The sequence below is a fragment of the Osmia bicornis genome, chromosome 4 (assembly GCF_907164935.1).
Source record: "Osmia bicornis bicornis chromosome 4, iOsmBic2.1, whole genome shotgun sequence".
NCBI lineage: Eukaryota > Metazoa > Arthropoda > Insecta > Hymenoptera > Megachilidae > Osmia > Osmia bicornis.
The window spans coordinates 11,998,048-12,024,331 of NC_060219.1; the positions used below are offsets into that span (position 1 = coordinate 11,998,048).

At 38.8% G+C, this 26,284-nt stretch overlaps 4 protein-coding genes across 5 annotated transcripts in view; 2 read left to right on the top strand and 2 right to left on the bottom strand.

The window, feature by feature from the left end:
- The window catches only part of LOC114879556 (AT-rich interactive domain-containing protein 2), a 32,378-nt gene extending 23,497 nt beyond the window's left edge, over positions 1-8,881 (bottom strand). For both annotated transcript variants that reach the window (XM_029194562.2, XM_029194560.2), the window contains exons 1-2: positions 7,882-8,881; positions 6,975-7,068 (exon numbers count right to left, since the gene is read on the bottom strand). In XM_029194562.2, coding sequence (XP_029050395.2) covers positions 6,975-7,068; positions 7,882-7,973 — 186 coding nt within the window. In that variant the 5' untranslated portion in view covers positions 7,974-8,881. The remainder of the gene's footprint in view (positions 1-6,974; positions 7,069-7,881) is intronic.
- Positions 8,882-9,697: 816 nt separating this feature from the next.
- LOC114879553 (zinc finger protein 593 homolog) lies at positions 9,698-10,910 on the top strand. The gene is made up of 3 exons (XM_029194555.2): positions 9,698-10,239; positions 10,332-10,432; positions 10,583-10,910. Exons 1-3 carry the CDS (start codon positions 10,150-10,152, stop codon positions 10,821-10,823), a joined length of 432 nt encoding a protein of 143 aa, XP_029050388.1. The 5' UTR covers positions 9,698-10,149; the 3' UTR covers positions 10,824-10,910.
- LOC114879551 (serine--tRNA synthetase-like protein Slimp) lies at positions 10,831-12,540 on the top strand. The gene has a single exon (XM_029194551.2). It carries the CDS (start codon positions 10,928-10,930, stop codon positions 12,374-12,376), a length of 1,449 nt encoding a protein of 482 aa, XP_029050384.2. The 5' UTR covers positions 10,831-10,927; the 3' UTR covers positions 12,377-12,540.
- A 587-nt stretch (positions 12,541-13,127) lies between these two features.
- Positions 13,128-26,284, bottom strand: part of LOC114879560 (dynein axonemal heavy chain 1-like) — a 45,172-nt gene continuing 32,015 nt past the window's right edge. Inside the window, exons 26-53 of the mRNA XM_029194571.2 lie at positions 25,798-26,010; positions 25,509-25,733; positions 25,277-25,439; positions 25,025-25,194; positions 24,350-24,558; positions 23,897-23,999; positions 23,483-23,611; positions 23,294-23,414; positions 21,730-21,860; positions 21,370-21,475; positions 21,119-21,273; positions 20,765-20,950; positions 20,060-20,450; positions 19,721-19,989; positions 19,319-19,629; positions 19,028-19,253; positions 18,437-18,632; positions 18,096-18,289; positions 17,364-17,518; positions 16,796-17,162; positions 16,346-16,525; positions 15,951-16,202; positions 15,717-15,869; positions 15,331-15,599; positions 15,023-15,249; positions 14,774-14,955; positions 14,492-14,615; positions 13,128-13,629 (exon numbers count right to left, since the gene is read on the bottom strand). Of these exons, the coding sequence (XP_029050404.2) occupies positions 13,415-13,629; positions 14,492-14,615; positions 14,774-14,955; positions 15,023-15,249; positions 15,331-15,599; positions 15,717-15,869; positions 15,951-16,202; positions 16,346-16,525; positions 16,796-17,162; positions 17,364-17,518; positions 18,096-18,289; positions 18,437-18,632; positions 19,028-19,253; positions 19,319-19,629; positions 19,721-19,989; positions 20,060-20,450; positions 20,765-20,950; positions 21,119-21,273; positions 21,370-21,475; positions 21,730-21,860; positions 23,294-23,414; positions 23,483-23,611; positions 23,897-23,999; positions 24,350-24,558; positions 25,025-25,194; positions 25,277-25,439; positions 25,509-25,733; positions 25,798-26,010 (5,622 nt within the window). The 3' untranslated portion in view covers positions 13,128-13,414. The remainder of the gene's footprint in view (positions 13,630-14,491; positions 14,616-14,773; positions 14,956-15,022; positions 15,250-15,330; positions 15,600-15,716; positions 15,870-15,950; positions 16,203-16,345; positions 16,526-16,795; positions 17,163-17,363; positions 17,519-18,095; positions 18,290-18,436; positions 18,633-19,027; positions 19,254-19,318; positions 19,630-19,720; positions 19,990-20,059; positions 20,451-20,764; positions 20,951-21,118; positions 21,274-21,369; positions 21,476-21,729; positions 21,861-23,293; positions 23,415-23,482; positions 23,612-23,896; positions 24,000-24,349; positions 24,559-25,024; positions 25,195-25,276; positions 25,440-25,508; positions 25,734-25,797; positions 26,011-26,284) is intronic.

The following is a 26,284-nucleotide window of genomic DNA, read 5'->3' on the forward strand; positions in this document are numbered from 1 at the left end:
ACGTTTAACGACGTCCCCGCTGTAATGAAATGTGTCGGTGTGTACGTAAGAATATAGAATATGTACGTGTAAAAATACGAATGCGCGATATTTTCTTTTCGGTAAAAGCGGGAGCCTCGTAAAAGTTTGGGGTCTGTTGGCATTGTCGGGGCATCTGTGAATGCATGCGGGTGCCACGTTGTGCACGCCACGTTGTATCGCAAGCCAAACAATGCCCACTCTTTTCTGTCTCCGCACTAACTCGTTACATAAGATAAACTAATCTACAAGAGTTGCACAGTACACGACCAACGCTCCAATGAGATATCGTGCTTGCCAGATCCAACTTATTACGAAGACTCCCCCCCTCAAACACACACATACAAAATCTCTCCGTCTACCGAAAGTTTCCTTTTTATCTAAGCCAGTGCATCGCGATGTTAGATCAATTATATAAGATCTATTGATCTATAACCTGTGTCTACGAGTACGACTCGGTGTCGTACTAGGCGACGAGTTAACAATTTTTTTTTTAACCTATGCATGTAACGAAAGCAATGCACTTGAAACTGTGCACGAGACGCGTGCAATGCGGTTTGCAAATGGATCGAAGTCGGTTTGATAAAGGAACAACGAAGAGAAAAGGTACAGTGACCTCTGGCGATGGCTCGTGCTCCAATGATGGCTTACCAACTGGTACACACCGTCAAGCCAAGGCCATTAATACCGATGCATCTTTGCACACTCGACGCGGCCGAACAGAGATGCGAAAAACACGGCGAAAAATCGAGTTACATACATATTTGTCTTGCGGCCGTTCGAATAACGCCAGGCACGCACGCGTTCGCAAGAAATTCTCTGCTCTCGCCTCGCGGCTAATCAAAGCGATGTTGATTATTATTTCTTTACATGGTTAGTAGGGAATTCTTACTTTTAATCTGGATGAAAATATCACTAGACAAGAAGACACAGTACCAATAATTCTGTATAACGTGTCAACTTGCCCGTACTTGTTTTCCTGCTAATGGTTAAAGGAAGTGGAACACTTTTATGGATAGATAGAATATACGGAACGAATCGTTTGAAAATTTGCTTCTTCCTGTCATTAGGCACGCCACGTTAACACTATGAAACCAAGGTACACGGACGTACTGTACGCGTAATTATAACTTTTATCGAACATAAGTTCAAGCCTTGAATGACGTTACGCCATTTTTATTTATTTCAATGACTGACTAATTAGCGATCAGAGGGATTGAAAAAATCGAAGGGAAAGGAAATGAGAGAGAGAGAGAGAAAAAAAAAATGAAAGAAAAGAAAAAGCAAGGGAGCAGCAGCGACGCGTTTAAAACGTTACGGAGACGTTTTCACGTTGGCAAGAACGATCGACGAGTTCGAATCGAGGCGATATGCTTTCCTTTGGCTCTCCTTTATCCATCTCACTCCTTCCTCGACTAACGGTGAGCCCATCTTACGACGGCAGAACGTATACCTCAGGCTATCTCTATTTAATCTCGTCGAGGCGAGGTTGCCGTTTCAACGCTGCCACGAGGCGTGCTCTCGGAAGTGGTCTGCCCTCGGTTGCCCGAATGGCAACGTTGCACGGCACAGCACCTCTCCTCGCTCGCTATCTCTTTTCCGTTCAAACGCTTCTCGCTTTCGAACTCTTTCTGCGTTACTCGGTATAACTCGACCGCGTCGCGTCGCGTCGCGTCGTGGTCTCACACGCGACATTCGCAAAGGAGGTAGTAGGTGTCGTTACCTACGATTCAGAGACGAGCAAAGAGAAGAAATGCAACGAATAGCACGATCATCGAAGCAATGTCATTCGTGAAAAGTACCGATTCGATGTTCGAGCCTCGAAAACGAGGTTATACGCGTACTTACGATGCAGTAAACGACTGCAGGTTTAAGGCTGATCATGGAAAAATTCAAATTCATTTGGTAGAATACTCGATATTAATGCAAACTTTTTCTTTGACCGGAGTCTATTTTTTCTCCCGTCAAGAACGCAGTCAAAGAACGTGCCTCCAAGTGAAAAGTACTTGGCCAATTTCAACACGGGGGTGCACATCAGCCGAGGCGCGTGCGTGGGACAGGCGTGCAGGCAAGAAAGCAAGCAAGCAAGCAAGCAAGCGATCAGACCAACCAACCAGGCATCTCAGTCTCTTCGGTGTCCCCGGGTGCACATGTGTGCAGGGCATGAGGTCGCTCTCCTCGTCGTTCGATGTGTGAGAGCTCGACTGCCCTCTCCCCCGCAGCAGTGGCAAAGCGACGTTGCCGATTGTTCAATGCTTGGGCGGGCGGTGATGCCGGTATGCGTGTGGCAGGGCGCGGCGTTGCCATATCGACCGTGCCTCATCACCGGGGAGCGAACGAGCCAGCCTCGCTAACCTCCCTCCCACCTCCTTCTTCCTCGACCTCCTCGCACCGTCTTTCTCGGTTTCATTCTCTTTTTTTCATTTCCCGCCTCTCTTTTCCTCTTCTTTCAACCTTTCTTTTCGACTCCTTTCTCTTTAAGGTAGATTCATATTAACCGTTCAGACACGGAACGGTTACGTTCAAGCAAGCCAGAGTTTCTGACTCTGAATTTATCGGACTTTAGTAAGACGGTATATAGCATACCGCCACCGGTTAATAATCGAGATTCCTTCCTTAGTAAATCTACTACTTTGAGTATGTAGTAATCTGAATTTATCAAGGAGGAGACGCAAAGCGCCGCGCCGCGCGGCACCTGACTGACTCAGCATTACCGACTTCGTCGTGGATTCCTCGCACGCTACACGCACTGCGTATAGCGAGCAGACCAATGCCAGACTACGGTGCGTGCCCATTTGACGGCCGCCGAAGACTCTCCTCCGTACCAACAGCAGCCAGTCGCGCCCTTGAACAAGCCGGACACTTGCAAACGTACCGCTTTCCCTCTGTCTCTTTTTCTTTTCACGTATCTTTACTCTCCGCGTCTCTTCGCGGAGAGAGATTCTCGCTCTTTCTCCCGAGGGCTTCTTTTTCTTTTTTCCTCCTACCCCTCCAACGCGTCTGCCCCACTCCCCTCTCTTTCTTTTTCTTGCCGGAACCGGTAGGAGCCTGATGTTCCGCCACTGCTTCTTTGACAAGACGTTACGCGAAGAAAATCTCAAGTTTTACCATTTATTTTCCGCCTAGTCTACGCCTATGTTTTTTAACTGGTTGCTGACTCGGCCCTCCAACGCGACTGTTACCACAGTCGTCACAGATATACCGCGACGAGAAATTCTGCTAATTTTTTATTGGCATTAAAAAATTGGCGGGTTAAACTTTCCCACCCGTGTGTTAACCCTTTTTCCCTACTACGAATAACGGACAAATGCTTTTCTTTTTTATTCTCGATAATATAACGGAGCGAAAGACGATCGTTCGGATGGATTAATTTTCTAGCTAATCGAGGGTTTTGAAATCGGAGCTTAAGATAAAATATTTATATTAGCTGCGAACCCTGCAAGACTGACGAACTCAGCGTGCTTGGTATGCAACTACACCGTGAACGAACGTACAAGCAGGCGAAACTTATATGTACCTCGAATATTTCAGTACTCTTACAGTTTGAACAGCCACTCATAAACGTATCCCACTTTCCAACCCCCGTAAATATGGTAAATATTAACAATACCGCATTCCGGACTATCCATTCAATTTTTATTTATCAATTATTTCTCACTCGTAAAGTGGATATTAAATAAATCTTTCTTTATAGTACATACTTCGAACTACATTTATTATTTTGCTGGAATTGTATATCCAGTTTACGCACGACTTTGATGGACATTTAAACGTTTCCATCTGTTCGGCCGAGTATTAATAGCATTATATATTTCAATGCGGCCGAAATATTTTTGTAACAGAAGTAATAACAGAGCACACCTTGAAAAACAAGGTGGCCCGAAATTTTAAATCTTCCGAAAATAAAATTTTTTCGCAACATTTCGTTTACCGTTGCGCTTTATTTAATACGTTTTTTAATGTAAGCGGGTACATACTCGGTTACCTACATAAGAGTTAAGCCCCGTGGAACAACGCGACTGTTATTAGCAGACCTTAGCAGAACCGTTCCCAACAATTTCTAGTAACTTTAAGGATTAGAAAACTGAACCGTACAGGCATTAAAGAGGCTATAGAAATCCAGCTCGAGGATCATTATAAATTTATTTAGCGAAAAACTTCCCGTTGTATACTTCCAAGGGGGAACTAGTTATCCAATCGTTTTACTACCGTAAGACTGTACACACTAGACCGCTAATAATTTCTATCTTCTACACTTTCACTTTACGGCAAAGCAACGTTCCTTAAGTAGACTGACTTTGCCTTGTAATGTGTAGCGATCAATTTAATCAGCGACCATAAGAGACACTTTTTGCCATTTTTTTTCTTCTTCTTTTTCTTTTTTCTTTACGAAGAAACTTTGATTGGTTAATTTCGATCTAACGATACTCTGCGCCTTAATGACCTCGCTTACACAATGCACCGGATGCCATGTAACATCTAGGGAATTTTCCCCGATGTAAATTGTTTTACCGTTACCTGTAGAGGTAGGAACTTTTCTTCGAAACGTTTTTCTAATGCAACAAGGTCGTATGATGTTGGAAGATAAGTAAAAATTGTGTAGAAAAAATGACGTTAGACTGTCCGAATGCGAGATGTACGCTCGCCGGTGTATTCTAAGCGTGGTCGCGACCCGGTTACAGGTTATATAGTCTAGCCAGCTTCGATCACACTTGTTGAGGGGAAGCCCTCGTACACCACTACTTCCACCTCCTCCTTCTCTTCTCTGGATATTCTCTTTCTCATTTCCCCCTCTCGTGTCTTCTCTTTCTCGCTTCACCGCATCCCCCCACCCCCTCACTTTACCGCGCACCTTCTTCCCACCTTCGGTTCATGATCTATCCTCCCACCCCGAACTGTACCTCAGCAAGTGACCCTGACCTTGCGTCAACTTCCGCATTGTCTCGATATTATGCTCGGATTTTGGGTGGAGTCGCCGATTCGAAAAACCAGGAACCACTGTTGCTTGACGTTCTTACAACTTCTTCCACCTCATATTTCATCCGTTCGATCTTCTAATGGTTAATACTTCAATAACGAATCGGTGATTTTAGGTCAGCATTAATGCTTAACGCGACCACGTGCTACCGTTTTCATTCACTCGTTCTATTGAAAAACACATGTTTTATCGAGAAAATAAAAAATTGCAGTTTCTCATTTGAACGAACACGTTTCTTCCGTGATTCGTAAAAGAAAAAACGAAAATATCCTTGATTTCTCTTTGCAGAGAACACTTTCATGAGCGTGGTATTAAACACCGTTCGAATACAAAAATCACGTTTCCGATAAATTATTTTAAACGAGAGACTGAGTCAAGCCCCCTTGACTTTAAATGCGAAAAATATAACTTGGACGTGTTTCGAATACCGTGAAAAAGTTGAGCCGTATAGCGATGTAAACGATCCGCAATAATTTTTACTCTAATCAGGCACTAATATATTGACAAAAAGATTAAATTTGTGACGCTTGATCTCGAGTGCAACTTGCTGACCACCAATTAGACAAATAAAAATACTTGAATACACCAATAGACTTAAAAGAGTTAAGTTAAAGAATACTAATAGCCTTTATCTATCTATGAAACATCATGCGTGTATGTGTGTGTGTGTATTGCGCAACGTGGTCGAAGAAACAGAATGCCAGCTTTCTTTGTTTCTTTTTTGTTTTACGCGGGAAAGGACACATTGAGAATCGATCGAGAAACGCGATCGAAGAATCGAGTGTACGCGGAACAATCGTTTTCCCGCGTTTCCGTCGCGTCTCTCGCATTCTTTGCTCGTTAATCACGCGCGATAGATACAACCTCTTACATTGCTTTCGTTCAAACACTCGAAATATGTATTCGCATTCCTGAAATTCGGCATACGTAAACTAGACGAAACGATTTCGTTTGCTAACGCATCGCTGAAACTGCAACTGGTCCGATTAATACATATTTCGAACCTTCGGATACATAGTGCCGGTAATCTTAGCAAATAAGGTACCGATGAAATTTCCTGCCGAGTCATTGTTTTTGAAATGTTCAAACAGGTCAATAACCTTTTCGAAGAAATTGTATATTTTGTTCTGCGTACACATGTCTATTTGCAATACAAAATGAATAATAGTAAATAAGAAGATTAAACGCTCTACTTCAATTTGAATTCATTATTATAATTGTAAGCGCAAATATTAAAAGCATTACACGCGTGAATTTTAGATTTTCTAATATATGACGATAGTTAATTAACGTTTCAGCACTACCAGCGCTCCATTGGAAATTCGTCCTTCACAGATCACTTTTTTTTTTTTTTTTAAATAAAATAGTATAACTTTAGACCACGTACGTCATTAATATTTCATATGTGAAACAGAAGAATGTCTATTTTTCAAGATACAGTGTTATGCCAAGGACTAATTTTTGGAAACGTTTTAGCTGTCCCTTATTTTTATTTAAACATTACTGAATCTCGGTTTCAAAGAGAAACAAAAAAAAATATCAAATATTTAGCGAACAATAGAATAATTGAAGAATAAACTAGTACATAAGAAAAATAATGTAACCTTTGTACACTTATAAATTAAAAACTGACAATCTTAAAAAAAAAAGAGAGGAATAAGAGAAAATAAACAGCTGTAACAACATTACTTCTTCCTTGCATAAAGTATTTGTTTTGTAAATTTGCAAATGACGTAGTGTATATTGAAATAAACATTCATAATTGATTCTATTACATTATGTGATTTTACTGTTCAGTAACGTGTAAGGCTTAATCGTACATATGATGCACTAACGATGCCCGAAGGTAAATTAGACGAGCATGATATTTCCTAATTTTTATGCTCGTTACGCGTGATACGGATTACATTAAAAACGCAAAGTAGATCGTGGATCGCCGGAAATATGTATATCAAGAAGAAAAAAAATATGGACTCACCCTTATCCATCCTCCATGAGCAGTAACGACAACGTACAGCAAATACAGATCTATATCTTTTCCGCTGACTTTAGGAATTTTCTTGAACGGAGTCCTAAAAATCAGAAAATTATCATTATAAGAAAATTATTTTTCATTTAAAATAACCAGATATACGTGTATTTATTGCTTCTAACAAGTTAAAGTTAGAACAACATATAAGAAAATTAAAATGATTGTAATATATAAGAATGCCTCTTTAAAAGGTGTATCATCTGTTACACTAGAGGTTCTCGCCGAGGTTAAGATCGTCGCTTAGTATAAGAGAGAATACTTTGTTTCCGTTTCCGAATCGAATAAAACACGAATAATGACGTAATAAATGGCAGGCGTCTTTGCGTAAAACGATTTTCACTTGTCTTTGCGTTCGAACGATTAGAATTTGTATGAAAATTGAAGTAACCGATATCGAAAAGAACGTAGCGTTTATAGCGTTCGTTTCAGTGGGAGAAAAAAAAAATCAACAAGTTCACGTAATATCGCTAATTTCGATTGAACGTAACCTCAATCGCATTAAGATACGCGTTCGATAATCGATGATAAAGAAAACATGGAACACGCGTAAACAAATGGCTTGCACAAAGGCGAGTCGTCGTCTCACGAAACTTTAAACTAACCGTACATAACCTCAAAACTATCCAGATTCTAATTGTAAGTAGGAACGGTATCCCGATTTACATTTTGTACGAGAAACGATTCGAGGGGAATTCAAGCGAAGAGGATAGAATTCGATGCCGTAAATGGAAAAAATCATCGACAGATGAAAAATTGTAAACGATAACTGTAAGCACGAAGCAAGATGAAGGTAAATAATGGTAGAGAAGAATCGGTAGGAAGGAAACGAAGGAAATGAACGAAATCGCCTTACCCTCTGGTCTCATGAAAGTGACGGAGGTCCTTCAGGAAGTTTTCCCTCTCCCTCTCGTAGGTGACGGGGTCCTTGTTGAGGATCTTGGCCATATTCGCGAGTGATAGAGTGCGTGGGCGTGCTAATCAGGGTGTGCTCTGGGTTTACAGGGCACGTAGGGGCAGCAGGCAGAAAAAGAGGTGCACATGGGCGGTCATGAGAGCACATTTACGCCAGGAACGTTCTGCTGCTACGAAAGAGGAGGATTTACGAGGACGAGGACGAGGACGACCACGGGTCGACACGGGGTCGCGACCCGCTCCCGACATCGGGTCGTATTGTCCTGGCCCGAAGTGTCGGCCGGTGGCCTCTCTCGCGCGCGCGAAAACGAGACAGCGGCTTTTCCCTGCCGTACACCGCCACCCCGGATCGGCGCACCAATATACACGAGCTACCGTGTCCCTCGCACTCAACTCGCACGCGTGGGGAAAAATCCGAATGTACACGTAGTTCCACACACAGTAGTCACTACCGATCAACCGAACGAATCGTGTTACGGATACGGGGCCGCAACGCGACTTTCCTCGCGGCCCGATCGATTCACCTGTCACTTGTCAACGAAACGCTTCGGATCCGTTGCGCCACGCACTCGTACCAACGATACTCTCGTCGACCTCACGAACCAACGAATTCACCCGCGCGGTCCTACGCGGAGCGGCAGACCGACTCAAGAGCCGCGTTTCCCTACGAGCGAACGCTTGCTTGACGTGCGCCCGTATATCAAAATGGCGTCTCCTCCTGCCTGGCATCCATTGGCGAAGCCACAGCCAATTTCCCGTACGCTACGATAGCTACGACCAGCGCCGACCCTACACCGCGACACCGTTTCCGCTACACTCCTCGTACCGCACGCGGCACACCCTCGCACACTTTACGTCATTTTACGCGCGACACCGCGTTGCCCCGACCATACTACAGCCTAGCCCTCGGCTTTTTTACCCTCGCCGAACCGTACAAACAAAATCCCGGGTCGCGCAGTATTTTTACTTTCAAAATGGTGTGGACCCCCCTCGTCAGTGGCGCACCGTTTGAATTGATCATGGGCTTCACCGATAGAGGCGCGACCTACACTGACGTATTCCAGCGACATCTGTCGGTTTCACCTTTGCCTTGCGCCAATTTCAAAGCAGAAACTTTTACGTACTGCGCATGTCCTTTTATGAACATGTCTTTCTCCTTTTAATTTCATCTGTTCCTTTTTCAAAACTACATCGAACCTTTATTTCTTCTTTTTTTCTGGCTTCAGATGTTCAACTACTAAACGCAAGTGGTCAATTTATAAATTTGTTACAACTAGTTTCTGCAAATTCATTCTTTATGCCAGTTTTTATGGCATCGTGTTCGATTTACCAGTATGTATGTACCTTGCAGTACCAAATTAATCTCAGAAAATTGAAATTAGTTGCAGCTTTGTTTGTTTTTTACAGAACTGTGTAGTGTAAATATTACAGCAGGACTAAAGCGATGAATTTTTATATTACTTACGACGTGTATGACTGAAAAATTTAACACCATTATAACCTTTTTACAAATTCTCATAGAGACAATGCCGCCATGACGTCATTTGACCAATAGCAACGTCAAAAATTCACCAGTAGTTATAAAACTACTCTAGATTGTGCTATATTCTATACCGCAGTTCACCAGAGTCCATAACTCCGAAAAGACCAGTTTTCGTTCTTTGCGCATCTCCAGTACGCATCTTCGCCCTGATTGGCGATACTCCCAAATGAAGTGGAAAGCGATTGGCAGAGAGCTCGCTGCGTTCCCCCACCATCTTCCAACCTCGCGTCGCAGTTATGGACTCTGGTGAACTGCGGTACATATACAAATTTTTCACATTGTTTTATACATTATTCTACGTAAATAAATAACGGAGCACAACGTAAATATGCGCTTATGATTAATTGGTAATTTTGGCACATTGTTTCACTGAGAAATATAAGAGGAACTAAAAATCAGTATCTTGCCACGAAGTCTCTTCTATTATTGCTTCGTGATCAATGAATGGATGTTCTTTTTTAGCGTTAGTGATATTTTTATTTTTTAAACTGTAAACTGTAAACATTATGTATTTCTTAATCTACAAAATACGATTATTCTAAAAAAGTAAACTTTACGTATTCTTTTGATTTACTTTCCTTCTTCGACTGAATCGTGTACCGCATCAATGTGATGTTCGTATATATAATTTAATCTAATTGTATCTAATTATTATTATATTGAAAAATGACGTACAAACGTCGAAAGTATCATCGTGGAGACACGCATTTAAAAAAAGGTTGGCGAACTAGAAGAAAAACAAAAGATTTAGACGAGGTAAAATAACCTAACCTAGTTTCTGTTTGGGATCATGCGTATCACGTGGATCAAAGCGATCGGCATTTATTATGCATCATTTTTTATTTTAGATTGATGAAGATTTGAAAGATGAAAATGTAAAGAGGTTACTAAATCAAGAAGTAGATTTAGATAAACCTGGAGCAGGTCAATATTATTGCATTCATTGTGCGTAAGTATTCACGGTGTCATTTTGCACGTGTTGCAACCTTTAACGATTTAACCTCCAACTATACTTCGTAATAAAACGAATGTATTTGTATTCGTGTTTATTAACAATTTTACTTTGAATTTAAGTCAAATGATTCGTTTCTTTTTACAGGAGGTATTTTATAAATGATACTGCTTTGAAAGATCACCTTACAACAAAAGTACATAAACGTAGGTTGAAAGCTCTTGAGTTGGAACCATACACTATTGAGGATTCAGAGAAAGCTGCAGGAAAAGGAAATTATGTTGCACCTGAAAAGCGAAAAATTGAAACCATAATTCGCGATAGTTTTAATATGGACGCTGAATCAGAATTCACGTCAAATGCTAAAAAGGCAAAAGTAGATTCATAGAAATTAATATTTCAAAAGAAGAAATGTTTAGTTTTTGACAAGCTGTTTAATGTTATGTAAGGGCAATTAAAAATTTTTTAAAGAGTATACTTTACAAGTGTACAATGGCAAAGTATTTATCATACTTTGCGAATATATATACCATTCATAATGTTACAAAGCATTGTGCTTTGAAACATGTTAGAAAGATATCTAATTGTAACAGATACTATAGTTCTGCTTTACTCGTTCCTGGCGATAAACGTTCAAAAACATTTGTATTTTTGACACCATGTCTGGATTTTGATAATATAGTGGAAAATACGGAAAAATTACAACAGGAGTTAAGCGGTAGAGGATTAAACATTAATGCTAATGATGTTAAAAAGATGTGGATGTTTTATAAATCGGTAAATGCTGATAAAATTAAATTACAAGCAAGGTATGAAGAATTGATACATAAGCAGAAAAAGTTTTTTGGAAAGACAAATTTAACTGCAGAAGAGCAGATAGAATCCATTAAATTAAAAGAGCAAACTAATGTTGTGAAAAATGACTTAAAGTCAGTTAAGAGTATCATGTCTGATTTACAAGAAACTGTTTTATTGAAGATGTTGCATTTACCAAATGAAGTAGACAGAAGAACACCGCTTGAAGCACCTGTGGTGTTAAAACATGTTAATACATTGAATGAATACTCGGATTCAAAACTTCGGAAGAATCATGTTGAAATTGGAAAAGAACTTGGTTTGTTGGAATATAAAAATCCTATGCAATATTACTTATGCAACGAAGCAGCTCTTTTTGAGCTTGGTGTATTAAGCTATGCAGGGAAAGTATTTAGTGCAAATGATATGATTAGAGTGGCAGGTGCTGATTTTAGTCGCAGTGTGGTAGTGGAAGGTTCTGGCTTAAATCACGAAGATCCTTCTGATGCTTTTATAATAGATGATCATTGCGATGTAAACAAAGGTTCATCGAATCGCATGCATCTCGTTGGTGGTGCAAGTTTGATTTCATTTTTAGCCATGCATACGAAGCAATTAATAAATCCAAACCACTTGCCAGTATCATATTTTTCAACTGGAAGACAGTATACTCCTTTCCGTCCAGGCTCCGCATCAATTGGTTTATTCACTGTTTGTCAAACTTCAGCTGCGGTTGCTTTCGTGGTGGTTAAAGATAAAAATAGCGAAGAATATCAGACGCAATTTGAAAAATTATTCAACACCGTTTCTACATTGTACGATAACATATGCGATCATTATCAAATTGTTATGAGACCTGCTTCAGAATTGCGACCATGGGAATCGATGCGCGTATCTTTTGAATTATGGTCTTCCTTCTCGAAACAGTACATAGAAGTTGGTCATATTTCAGCGTGCGGAGATTATTTCAGCAAGAGGTTGCTGATTGCGTATCAGACACCAACTGGACGAGACTTTCCATCTGTAATATCTGGCACAGTATTGTCAGTACCGCGTCTTTTGGGTTGCCTGTTGGAACAAAATCCAGAGAAATTTATTATTCCACCAAAAGTTCGAGAGCACATGCCTGATTATACTTCGCCTTAAATTTAGAAAGTGAATTTGTCATCTCATCGTCATTTTGTTGTTTCTGAAATTGTACAGAACTTTATGTACACATTTTGTTAGAATAAACATTAGTGATTTTACAAATGAATACAAAAGAAGAGTATTCTTTTTCTTCTAATGCATAATATACTCTTCTAAATGTATTACTGTTTATTTTTTTACCCAAGTTCATTCGTTTTTCTTGTATGATTTAAAATTTTTAAATATTCTTCGAAAACAATTGCACGATCGATAATAATTCGTCTGTTGTTTATAGAATCTGTTGTCAGCGTTTATTATCATATGCTTTTGATTCTGAAAAGTTAAATAATTTCATAAAATGACTATGAAGTTTGGAGAACTACCGGTCCGCATACGGAGGGTCGTGTATTACACCTTGGCAGCGGATGAACAAAGATTTTGGGCTAAATTTATATCGCACAGCTTGCCGGAATTGTTTAAACGGTCACTATACCTTTCCACAACTATGGCTCCTGGTAATATAAATTAATTATAAATTCTCGGTGATAGATACCGAATTTGTATAAAGTTTTCAAAGTTTAGTAGACTGTTTGATAAAACATTTCCTCTTTCATAGCATTTTTGATGACCCTGGGGATTTACACATGGTGTCATGCAGAATACAAGAGAGTAGGAAGGAAAAATCCAGCACTCTATGAAAAAAATTCAAAATAATGTTTAATGTTCTTAATAATAAAAAGTGAATAATGAATAATAAAAAGTGATGCAGTGAATAAATAATATGCTTCATTATGTTTGATGTCTTATTACATTCCTGCATCTTTTACATCTCTGTATCCCTTACATCCATGCAACCCTTGCATATCAGCATCCTGCACCACTTGTGGATGCACAGGTGAATTTGAATTGATATTTATGTTATTATTTGCATTTCTGAATTACATGCTAAAATTTATAACATCAAATAATCAAATATATATTTTAGTTTGTTTCTAAATCACTTTTTAATATTAATATTGTTAAAATTAAGATTTATAAGCGATATAAGTAATATTTTTAATAATCCAGAGCACAAAATAAAGCCACTCCTCGTTTGATCCAATGAGCCTGTGGTTTATGGCTAGGAATTTCCATTGTCAGAACAAAATTAGTCGAATGGCCGGTTGTACTTAGCGTTCCTGCTCTATTGGTTGTTTTGTATACAGGACAAGAATAAATTCCATCAGGTTCTTTATGATGCACTTCAGGCAGCAACAAGATTGGAGGCATATCTATAAACAAATACGCATATTTATATTGTACGTTTTTAAATTGTAAATTGCGTGCGCGTAAAAACTACTTTACTAGCACCATTTAGCGGTTTTTTTAATGAAAGAAGCAAATTTATATCAATGATAATGTCAGCTGAAGATCGAAAAATTATTAAAATAATCGTTTGACAAACATGTATTTTAAAAAGACCGTCATTTTGAATTTGTTTTTATTGACAAAAATGACTGCCAGCCTAGTACAGTAAAAAGACCGTCATAAATAAATTTTAAATTCGATCTTAGCGCCATCTATACAAAAACGGCCGAAACTATTGGACAATTTACCGACTTATTACCGACAACTATTTTAACCCGTGGCGCCATCTACATAAAAACGGCTGAATTTGATTTGTGGCATCCGGGGTGTCAGGGACCCCGAAGCACCGGCGATTCTGCATACCGACACGATATCATCCTGGGGTGATAGGGACCCCTTAGCTAAAATGTGCGACCCATAGTCTCTCTATAGAAAAATTGAAAGCTCTCTAACTATTGACTCCGACTACTTAGGCGGACAAATGCAACGGATTTGACTAATTTCAAAAAGAATAGTATTCTAAATTAGGGATATTTTTATCATAAAGAGTAATGATAAAAAAGATGTAACAAAATGTTTCTTCAGTATAATATATCTTGTATAAAAAAAAGAAAACAGAATATGTACATGTATTTGCAACAGCCACTGTATAACTTTCATCTTTCCTTCATTTTTCTCTTTATTCTTAGCTTCCTCCAGGCACCTAATTTTTCTCCCTTTATACCGCATAAACTAAATTAAGAGCTCGTGTATACCATATGCTAGATTATCTTATTGTATATTTACTAGTGTAGAGTTCCTTTGGTAGAGACTCATCTAAGTAGTGTCCTCCCCATCGACATCCCTCGAGAAATAAACCATAAACAACACAACCATCGTTTGGCCTTCGCGTTGGCCTTGTTTGTAATACCTGTAATATTAAAAGTAGCTAGAATTATTTGTTCCTTTTATCTCGAGAATTCCAGAATTGCAGAACATATTTCTGAACACGAGAAAAAGCCCGAAGGCATTCGTGTTTTCCGCCTTTGGAAAAATCCGAGACTCAGGAAATTTGTTAATTAAAAGTACCTTAAAGCTAAAATTGATGGTATCGATGGAAACAATGTGTTTTCGAGCGAAATTCTGCAAAGTGCCGGTTAGGAAAGCTTGAGGGAAATAGAAACCAGAAATCCAAAAGGCTGCGGGTATACCATCCTCTTCCCACGACTTTAAAAATGCAATTCGATCCTTCAAGTCCAGGAACCACGAACCTGTTTTGTGTAAATAACATAATGATTTCATTTCATTAAGTTAACGTAAGAAAATAAGATGTAGTACCAAGGGGTTTCAAAGAGGGGTAACCCTTATCTTGCCATATTTTAGGTATTCTGTTATTGTATAGGCTAGTAAATAGAGTTTCCAACTGTCCTGACATTACGACTAGCCCTTTTAAAGCTTTTAAGAGATCCATTAGCGTTGTTTTTACTACGTGTAACAAACCATTATAACGTATAGCCTCTTGCAGTAATACGGTATTAAATGACTCTTCGTATAAGACGGGATATCTAAAACGATTAATATTTAATAGTATCACCATCTATAGTTACCTTAATCAAAATATTAAAATGTCTTGTAGAAAATGGTACTTTGTCTGCAAAGTGAATAGGTCGAAGATCTGCGGAATCTCTGAAAGCATATCTTCAGCTAATTGTGTCGTGACCTCTTCGGCACTGGCGCCTGCAACTCCGATCTGACGAGGCTGAAGAGCGAGAAGCGTGTCCAGGCAGGCGTAAGTTTCCGCCTGCGCGAAGCTTATGTCCGCGTTTGGATGCATTCCAAACATCGACGGCTCGTCGTTCAAGGGAAACGTTTTTATGTACTCGATGTACTCGTCGAACGTAGCCGTTTCTACTAACTGGGAACACCAAGAAAGGACCAAAGATCGAGGAGAATGTTGAAAGAAGTACAAGGAAATACACGATCGATCACGGTGCTGAATTTTTCATGCCAAGTTTATGGAATATTTTTGTACTTGGTAGTAGTGTTTTCCTTCGTCAAACACGTAGGTTGGAGAAAGGATTTGGGGTCGGTAAAAGTCTTGGAGGATCGTCAAAACACATCTACGGTCCCAGTCGTCTGTTATTCGACCACCATAGTTGATGTGACCCGCTGTGTATGTGAGCACCTTTGAAAAATTAATAATGCCTATTAGAAAAGTTAATTCTTTGAAACAGATCAAAGAGTTAAATAATGAGAGTGGGTTTACTTTGAATGGTACGGTATCGTATTCCAAAAGGAACATGTGCAGCTGCGATATACATATCGTCAAATCACCGTCAGTAAACTCGTAGGGAATATTGAAACCTAACGGACCAAATTTCCTTCGTTCGAGGAGAACCGAATGAAACAAACACAAAGAGAAAACGAGCCATTTGAACTGTGTAGCCTTTGGATGTTCCGATTGCAAAAATGCTGTCATTTCTATTACTTGTGTCAGGTACGCACGAAACATGTTTGCCTAGAAAACAAAAGCACGGTGTCTCTTGTCTCAAAGAAATGTTAGGATAAAAAATGTTGAAAAAGAATGTTTCCATTAGATGAGTATCAATTTCCAATTCGATTCTAGATTGAAGGGTAAAAAGATACTTTGAAAACTCTCACCTTTATACCTCGGGGAGGTTCGATTGTCATTTTAGTACTGTTTTGAAGAATGCTCACAGGAAAGTCTGGCGAGGGTGCAGAAGTTAGCCATAAACGAAAGTCACGATGATTTTTTGCTCGTGACAGTGCTTCCACCACTGTTTCCATGTCAGGCATCCAACTTGGAGCCAAATGGCAATTCTGTGAAAATATTCAAAATTTTATTTCCAACTGGAAATAAGAATTGAATGAATTCAGTTTCCAAGATAAAAAATGTTGAAAAAATGATATCCCTCTATCTTCCATGGGGACGTGTAAGAAATTGAAAATGCATTATTCTTAACACGACGCAGAGCGTCGAGACGAGTCGCGTCGCGTCTCGGCGGGCTGACAACCACGTTAACGAGATTCCCGAGAAAACTGAATTCTAAATCTTTCTAATAATATATATTTCCAAGGAATTTCACTAACTTGAAAGAAGCACCAGTAACCGTGTTCAGAAGCGAATTTCAACATGGCTTCTGCTCTTGGTCCTTGCCCTTGACCAAGCGATATAGGATGTAACTTGTTGCCCATTTTCAATCTGTCTGCAAACTTGTACAATTCAGCGGCAGGATCTGTACCAGTGGACAAGATAAATACAATTGGGGTTGTAGGTGAAGATTCACTGTAAACCGCAGACAATTCGGTGGTTTGTGGTTCAACAAATTCTCGACCCAAATGCTTTGCTAGATAAGATTGCATCGCGTTGGTCACTTTGTCGGGTCGAAGACACTTCAATACCAACATTTTTTGAAAATCGTCCAGTTTCGTTTGCCATGGTTCAGGAAAAGGAGCACTAGATCAAAAGAGGCATAGAAATGGTATTAACTATATTAATATTAATATGGATATTAAATTTGCGCTCGATGGTAAATTTTAATATAATTTCAATGAACTTTACTATGTAATTTTTTTTTCTTTTTTTCTTTTCTTTTTCAATTTCACAAGGTATATTAGGGTTGAAGTGGATCGATCAAACGGTTTCAATGTTACTCACAGATGCGCCTCTTGAGCGTCGAACACCGCTTTAAACTGGGACATCGCATGTTTGAAGGACTCCACGAACTCGTTGAACTTGGACAGATTTTCGAGGGCTTGAATTTCCTTCCAGCAACGCGGTGTGATCCAATCCGGCGATGGATTCGGCCCCTCCTGAGCGAATCAAGATAAAACTTTATACATTTGTAAAACGCCACAAATCCCATTTGTATACACGTCACATTTGTTCAGCGAGCCTGAGAATTTTTGCGATCATATCCGCAGAACGTGAATAAACAGAGGCACTAACATTTTTATGTCTCGTTTCTTTTGATTCTCTTACATTATTATTATAAAGTTATAATCCTCGAGGATAGATAGGGTAGGTTAATGATAATAAATGGGGATAGTCGGCTTCAGTTCGCTTTTGATAAAGGGGTATTGATTAAATAACAACAGACATTTCTCATTGTGTTCCCTAAGGCAAAGAGCTTACTTAATTATATTATTTTATAACGTTAGGTATGTTATCTGTTATCTCTGTTAAAGAATCGTGTCTTATTCAGTTTAGAATTACATTCGTTGTTTCGGAATACGTAGCAGGATACCGTTTCTGAAATTTCCTTCTAATGATTGTGCTTGAATAACGGCTGTTCAAACACTTAAGGAAAACCTGCTTAATAGACTACAATCTAAACATCAGTTTCCAATTTTAGGAGATTAATTCATAACGAATAATTTGTAATCTTACCTCGTAAGGTTCCGGGCCAGCCAGGAAGTGTCTCCATTCGGTAGGATCGATCAAATTCCCATGGATCCGTATCCTGGCGCAGACGAGGAATGCAAAGTGTAACTTGTGCCTCTCGAACAAACTACGGCAGACGTTCGAGAATAACGAGAACGTAAAGTTCCGGTTGATATTCTGGACTCGTTCCTGGATATCGTCTGGAAATTAATATCTTTTAAGCGACTAATAGCTAATGTCTCATCGATTAATTGAATCGATTAATTTCGGATTCCATAATAATTAAATGATACTTAAATGATAGTTCGATAGCTCGGCAATACACGTAAAAAGAGTAATTTACTCACTGCTCTTCGCTGTTGCGGCTATGCTATGATTGAAAATGTCCACGAACCATTCCAAGGAGTATTGATACATCGTGTCGATATGTTGTAAATCGGATAGACAAAAGAACAATAGCTGTCCACGAACAGCGACGGGAATGTACATCGACCTGGTTACTTCGATATCCGCTTGAGTAATTTCAGCCTCTTTCATTTTAATCTGTTGAAAAGATAACTAGTTGACCTGTGTGAATTTAACAGTTGGATTTCAGTTTCGTATAAGGGTGCAAATGACTTTGACAAGCGGACCGGAAGTCTTTCTAAACGTACGCGAATAATGCGTATCTCTAAAATCCACCAGTAAATCTGTTGTACCCGAGGGAAAACACCGGGGCTGAATTAATATTCGGGCTGTGGTAGTACGAGGAGAGGAAATAAAATTTGGATTTCCAAGAACGATATTAAAATTACCTGCGAAGGTATAATATCGTATACGTTACCTGAAATATGTACAGGCAGTACTTTCTCAAACGTCTACAGGCAGTGACAGTAACAGAGAGTAACTGACGGTAACGGAGAGAATTAATTAAAGGAGTCAAGGTTATTTTAACGTACCTTGATCTCTTCGCTTTTAACTTTGGACGCTTCCAGGGTGAGAATTAGATCCATGTCGTCGACGGCAGAACCTTCCGACACCGATAATCTGTACAAAATCCTGTCCTCTATTTCCTTCAGCTCCCTTCTCATTTCAGCGTTCGACACGATCAAAGCGTTTCTCGTTTGCTCAAGATCAGGTCGTTCTTGAATAACTACTAAGGATAGTACTTGATCCTCTAGACCACTTTTACAAGAAGAAAAGGATAAATTTCAATTTCGAAAAAGATTCTGTGTAAACGTAAAACTTACGTGGTGGTAAGAGCAAAATTGACCAGAAGTATCTTGACGGATACATCTGGGGTGTAATGAGGGTTCGAGAGTCTGGTAGTGAGAAAAAGGCGAAAGTCTGGACTGTAAGGGACGATGGTTTCGCCGATTTTAACGCACCACTGGCCACCATGCTCGAACAATGATCGCAGGAGAATAGGGTCTAAGCCTGCTTCCAATTCTATACCGACGTTTTCGATCAGGCATACTCTTCCAAATCGTACGCACGTTTCCAGCACCCGAAGGATATCTTTGTCCGACATTTTTGCGACGGATATACCGCTTTCCTTGTACTATTTTCAACGTTACATCATAATTACAGGCGTACAATTTACTTTGAGCAGAGCTCTACAAGAATAATAATAATTTCACTCTCTTACGTACCATAGACCGTATCCATTTATTTGCCTGAGCTTGAGGGTCGATAAAAAGAGGCCAACGGTTCGAATGCATCGCTAGAACTGCATTCTCTACGGACAGCATATCTCTGGGTAATCCTTCGATCTGCCATCTTCTTATTTCCACCTGATCCCCTAGGGTCGACACAGGATCGCTACCCGGTGTGTGAGGCACACCTTCCAGAAGTTTTTGCCAAGACGCCAAGAGACTGTCACGGTACTTATCCGTAAAAGGTGTCAAATAGGCTATAGCACCTGTCGAGCAAGTGATATACAAGATAAAAAAACATATAAAATTTGAAATAATTTAAAATGTAATTTTTACCGGAAGCCAACAGTATATCACCAATGGCGTTATGCAAAGAAGTGTTTAATTCCACCACCGTGGACTTCCAGCGTATCTGTTCACCAGCCAAACCGTCGATCAGTCTCACAGCTCTACCCATTCGATCCTCGCAAAGCTGCTTTTGCCTCTCAAGTTCCGCTTTCTTCTCTTCCTCTTCCCGCAAAAGGTTTCGTAACTTCTCGACACCCGCTTCGACTTCTTGCAGCCTTTGTATCGCAGCTAACAGAGTTCTTTCCGTCTCCACCAGCGCCTCCTCAGCCTTCGCCAAAGCTTCCATCTTTGGTTTTACTTTCTGGTTCACGAAATAGTAGTTGTACATCGCGTGCACCCATAGGCACAACGAGTAACAAGCTTTCGAAACGTATTCGATCTGAAAGAGAAACGTGGAAATTCATTTTTCTCTTTTTGCATTCCCTTCGTTTAGAAAAAATTACATACGTATATCTAAGCAGCTTATATACGTATATGTATAATGCATTTACGCGAAAAGAGGATGAAGCATTTTCCAAGAACAATTTTCATTTAATTTAAAATGTTCTACTGCGAAATGATAAAAGACAACTGTTCTTCGTGACATCATTTTTTTAAAACGTTCTTTGTAAAGGAATTTCACGGCTCGTAAACAAATTATAGTCTTACTGGTGTTATTTTTATGACGCTGTATAATGTGCAACTTATGCGAACCTTTGATGGCTGGAAATTAGGATCCTCGATATAGACTTTCAGTTTATTAATCATCTCCTCGGTCAAATTTTCTTTATCATAATTTTCCATCGTGTACAAAAAGTGACCTGGATCAGCGAGCATTTGGCTACCAGGTCCCCAGTAATCTAGCTTTACTGCTCCCTTACCAAATGTACCTGTGTCCACCTGAATAGATTTGTGTGTATTTTTATCATCGGATTCCAATTGCATTCATTTCTGTATTCCGAATATTTTCATCAAAATAATACATTTATTTTTCATGAGTGATTTCTGTATGACTTTATATTGATGGAAAGCTTACAATCTCATTCACTTTTTATTTTTAATTCTTACCTTGACTGGTTTCACGTTATTTATGATGCAAACAGTTTCGATAACCAGAAGTACACCAACCGGTGGTCTTTTCATTGCTTTTACCTCGGTAATGTCGTTTCTATTCAGGGCCTTTAAACTTTTCTCGGCGGCAATCAACATTGGACGTGCTTCACCTATAATTTAATATTTAATTTTAATTAATTTCTAGATTTAATATACAATATTACAGGATAATATGTTAAAATTTGTGAAAAGATATTAAAACCCACTTAAATCAGCTTCCGCTTCGTCTCTGATCATTTGGTTTTCTATCTTCAGCTTTGCCGCTATAGCTTCTTGTTCTTTCGCCCCTGCCTTCGTCTTTTCTGCTTCGATCTACAATAATTTAACTCGTATATTTGAAAGCAGTTCGATTCCTGGATAGAAGGAATCTCGGTAGAAACGTAAGGTCGAATAAAATCTCTTTACTGTCCATTAAATTGCTATCGATAAAAGACGTCGTTTAGAAGCAAGTTTAAAGAAAAATACTGTCTATCTTCGAGCCTTAGCGCGCAACAATATAACAGGATTACATTGACAAATGAAAATCGCCAATTTAATCCTTTCATTAATCTAATTTGGATACTGACGGTATCATGCGTAATCCTTTCAATCATCTTGGCTGTCGCCTCGGCCGCTTTCTCCAATTGTGGTTTCATGCTGGCTAATAATTCTTGCATCTTCTTTACCTCTACCTCCGCACTCGCCAGTTTATCTAAACCTAGATTATAATTAGAATACGATTAGAATAGAATTCTACATGTATGTGGATGCCTGGAAGATGCAGGAATATACAGGAAAAGAAATTAGATTAATTTTTAACATTCAACCACTAATCTAAATGATAGGGATTAACTGTTTCCTCTTGCGCTCGGAATTTCGAACCAGATTATACTTGCCAAGTGATAAAAGAAGAAACATTTGAACGTTGAAAAGAAGAGCGGAAGTTACAGGAGTAGAGAAAATTGTATGGAAATTTATGTAAATCCTACGAAGCTGGGCTCAACTTACATCTCTTTCTCTTTCCATCATTAAAAATCAAAGGATTATCAAGGTAATAAAGACATTAACTTTTGCAGAAAGACGATGAAATAACGATTAGTCACAGATGTATGTACATCCATTTTACTTCGACGATAGAAAAATAGTTTAAAGAAGATGTTTTAAATTCGAACAACTAACAGGGAGATGAAGAATCTTATAATTCGAAGACTCCTAAAAGTTCTTATTGATATTTAAAACGTTTACTTCCATGAAGTCAAAATGAGTAAAAGTTAATTTTAAAGTAACTTCACCTGTTTCAATCAAACACCAGTGTGCTTTCAAGTATTTTAATTAAAACCGTTTCATTTCATAAAGAGAAAACTATGTACAATGATTCAGTTCTCTTTCATTCTTTGGTATTCAACCGAAAATTATACACGATATTATTCGCAAGATTTTAATGGATAGACGAGAGCGTATAATTCATAAGTTTTAATCACAGTATATCATTTTTGGTAATCAAAGGTATAAATATTCTCCGTTGGCTGTTCATTAATCGATGTGCAATGCTCGTACATTTTTAAACATTCGAACAAATTTGGCGGATGCCTCTGTTGGCGGTTTCGGAGCAATATTTATGGCTCTAGCTAGCGTGTAAGAAAATCGATAGTCAGTGGTTGCCACGTATCACGACCTCCTGTCAGACGGGGTTTGCTTAATTTATCGTCTCCAAAATTAGCAAATCGGGTCCTTTAACCTTTGACCCGCGGGACCTCGCTCTGATCGTCACGTTTTCGCCGCGACAAGTTGTCACCTTGCGTATTTCTCCTCGTAGGAGAATAAAAAAAAAAAGACGTCTCATAAAATCTCCCTTCTAGAACAAGAGTGAAACTTTGAAATATTACTGCGATTAACCCTCGAATTTTGAACTTTGCTGTCTAGGGGTCATTTCTGAATTAAACACCGAATTAAGTATGAAATGAAAAGAGAGATTGATCGACACTGTAACATTCTGCATCGCGGATGAAATGTTGGGATATTTTTAAAGAAGAATATTTTTAGAAAGGAATATCTGACAAATCTGCGGATCGAAATCGGATCAATCGCGATACATCGAAGAAAAGAAATTTAAAATTAGATTTAAATTCAGCTTTTCCATTGACGACTGACCTGCGGATAGACGATGCTCTGCTGACTTTAACTCGGTTTTCTTTTTCCCCAGAAGATTGCCGTAATTAGAAAGTAGTTCCAGGTATGACGTAGGGGTAACATAGTTGTGACGATTCAATTCCTGTTTATTTTACACTTTTGCTAGATAATCGATCATGAATTAAGGAGTCACGAATGTAATAGTTTTACTTTTAAATAAAGATCACTGGCTTCGATCACGCTGGACTGCATGTATTCACACAATTTCACGATGGACCTTAGGATGTCTGCGTTGATCGATTCGTCTTTGATGTCGGTAAGAAACCGCATCGCTACACTCTGTAAAAGCAAAATTTAAACTACAAAATCAGGGTCACGTAAATCTGGACATCGATGTGTTGAAAATGTAATTTTGAACGTTTTTTAAACGTTGTTCAAGAGTATCGTTTTCGTTGGTGCAGAAAATCCTATGGACACCTCTGTACAATGAATATTGCGAGTCACATCGTATCATTGTTTTAGTTTGCAATAGAATTTCGTGCACGTCGTGTATTGTTTCTTTGTCAACATTATCTGCAAACAAACGTTGCATGTTACAGTGACTGATACAATAATACTACAAACCTGCAGAGCAGCTGCTGGCCATGGACAAAACCAATCGATTGTACAACAATTCACTAGTGCTGGGAATTGTCTGATACGAGCTCGAAATATTTCCCCGATCGGGCTGTGGATTTACAAAGACCACATTAAAATTATTACGGAATTAGCTGCATTCTTCTAATTTTAGCTGCGATTATTAGCAATTAATTACCTTTAAATATCTTTTGAACTTGTTATATGAAAATTTTCAAATTTTATTTGAAAATGAAAAAAAAAGTAAGTACCTAGTTTGAAATTTAACACAATTAATATCGATGTATTTGATCAAATCATTAATTTTGGGGATTGCCTGTTGGACAATATACTACACAGATGATGTTGGCATGATAGGTACATCGTTAGTCGTGATTATTCGTTGTAAAGCTTTCATTACGTACGAATCAACGGGAATTTCAAGGATAGAAACGAAAATACCTCATCGTAATGACAACATGCAGGTTGTTGCGAACCGTCTTCACATAGGCGGAGAAAAGATTGCTTCTATTGATCTGTAGACCAGCTTCCTGTACCTGGCCACGCATCGAGTGGTATATCCTTTCCATCTCGTCCATTTGATATATGTTTGGCACATCACCGTTATTCAGAACGCTGTTTAAATCCTCCAGCATAGAGTCATCTTTGATCTGTCATCAGAAATATAAAAATAACGTCAGTAAAGCTGCGATTGTAAAAGATTCATTTCTGAGCAGGTAACCGCATACTAGTTGAAGCTGTAATACTTATGTTAGTTAAAATGTGGTTTGTCAATTTTTATCTCGAAAACGTATAAGTGCTGAATAAATAGGAAATGGATTTCCGGACACCCACCGGCAAAGATTAATTATAACATTTTTAACAGAGTTTAACTTTATTAGGTAAATCTGATTTAATTTTGTCTTTAATCCTGTCGTTTAAAAGATGAAGGAATCCATCCATTACACAATTTCGCGCGGCTGTTGTAAAAAGAGGGTGGAAATAGCGAAGGAATATTTCACCCTTGCGTGGGTGTATTAAACATAAAACATTGTAAGAGGGAAGCAGGAGGTGTAAGATTATGAACATTACGTATTTTGTTCCTTTTAATTTTACAAAGAATGTAAAATGTAGTACCTGTGTGTCTGAAAATAAAAACACCATAAGTTGAGCCTGCACCCCAGCCTTCATCATCGAATGTTTGATGTCATCGCGCCAATCATGGGTGGTATAAGCGCCGCTGAGCTCGATTTGAAAACAATTGTAATCTTGTATGTGCGCGGCTAGACGCGTTAAACTCTGTCTCCCTAAAAGATAAAGCTCTAGAAATTAATCTTTACATCTACAGAGACATTTAACGTTGCGTGTACTTGAATATTTCTACATCACCTGATCCTCCCATTCCTAAAAGAAGAGCATTCCCCCTAGGTTGTCGCAATATTCGATTGATCCTACATATGTGATCAATCGCATCTTGAAAAAGAACTAATTTCATAGGGGATGTTGTTGTAGCATTGTAATCCTCCAAAAACTCGTTCAACATATGTTCCATCTGAATAAATTGTTATTTTTATAAAAGCTTGAAATTCAATATTTTTTTCAAACGAAGAAACCTTTTTACCTTTTTCATATCGGTTATTTGCTCGTATTCTTTGTTTGCCGCACAAAAATCACTGTAAAATAACATTGTTTCACCAACGACCATTTGAGGATCGATTTTGAATTTCTTTCTCATCGTTTCTCTTAAAAGATCATCGAACCAGGTTCGATCAGTATCGTTGATCAACCGATCGCTGAAGACTCTTACATTTTCGTGATACCAAAGTCGTAACAGGTTCTCACGTATCTGAGAACAAAAATCCCACGATCTTCGTAATTACTCGTTTCATTAAATATTTATTTGTACGAACCTCGATTTTTTGCGGATTCATCATCAGCATCCCTTGGAACACCTTGCTGAGATCACGTAAATTGAAAGTGTAATGTGACTTGTGCGGAGTTGGTAATAATTCCTTGCAAATCGTGGTGTACAAATTCAACGTGGTTCCAAGAAAAATATCGAGCATGTTTGCGAAAAGCGTTTTAGATAACCAGGAATTCAAAATTGTACCAAAGATGTGTCTCTATAAATGAACGTGTTAACGCTATAATTCCGTATTTAAAATAAGTATTTTACGATACAATTGTTTTGCAATGTTTTAATCGAATAAGAATAGATATAAACTTTATTATAGATGTATGAGAAACGCGCGTGTGGCAGAGGAACGAGGTAGGTATGCCTTTGGGAAAAATGTAATCCGGAGTCAGCTGCGAAGTAAAGGATGCATGAAAACTGTCTCCAGAGTTTTGAATTATCAAGCAGACTAGATTCAAACTGATTTCCCACTGTGGAATATG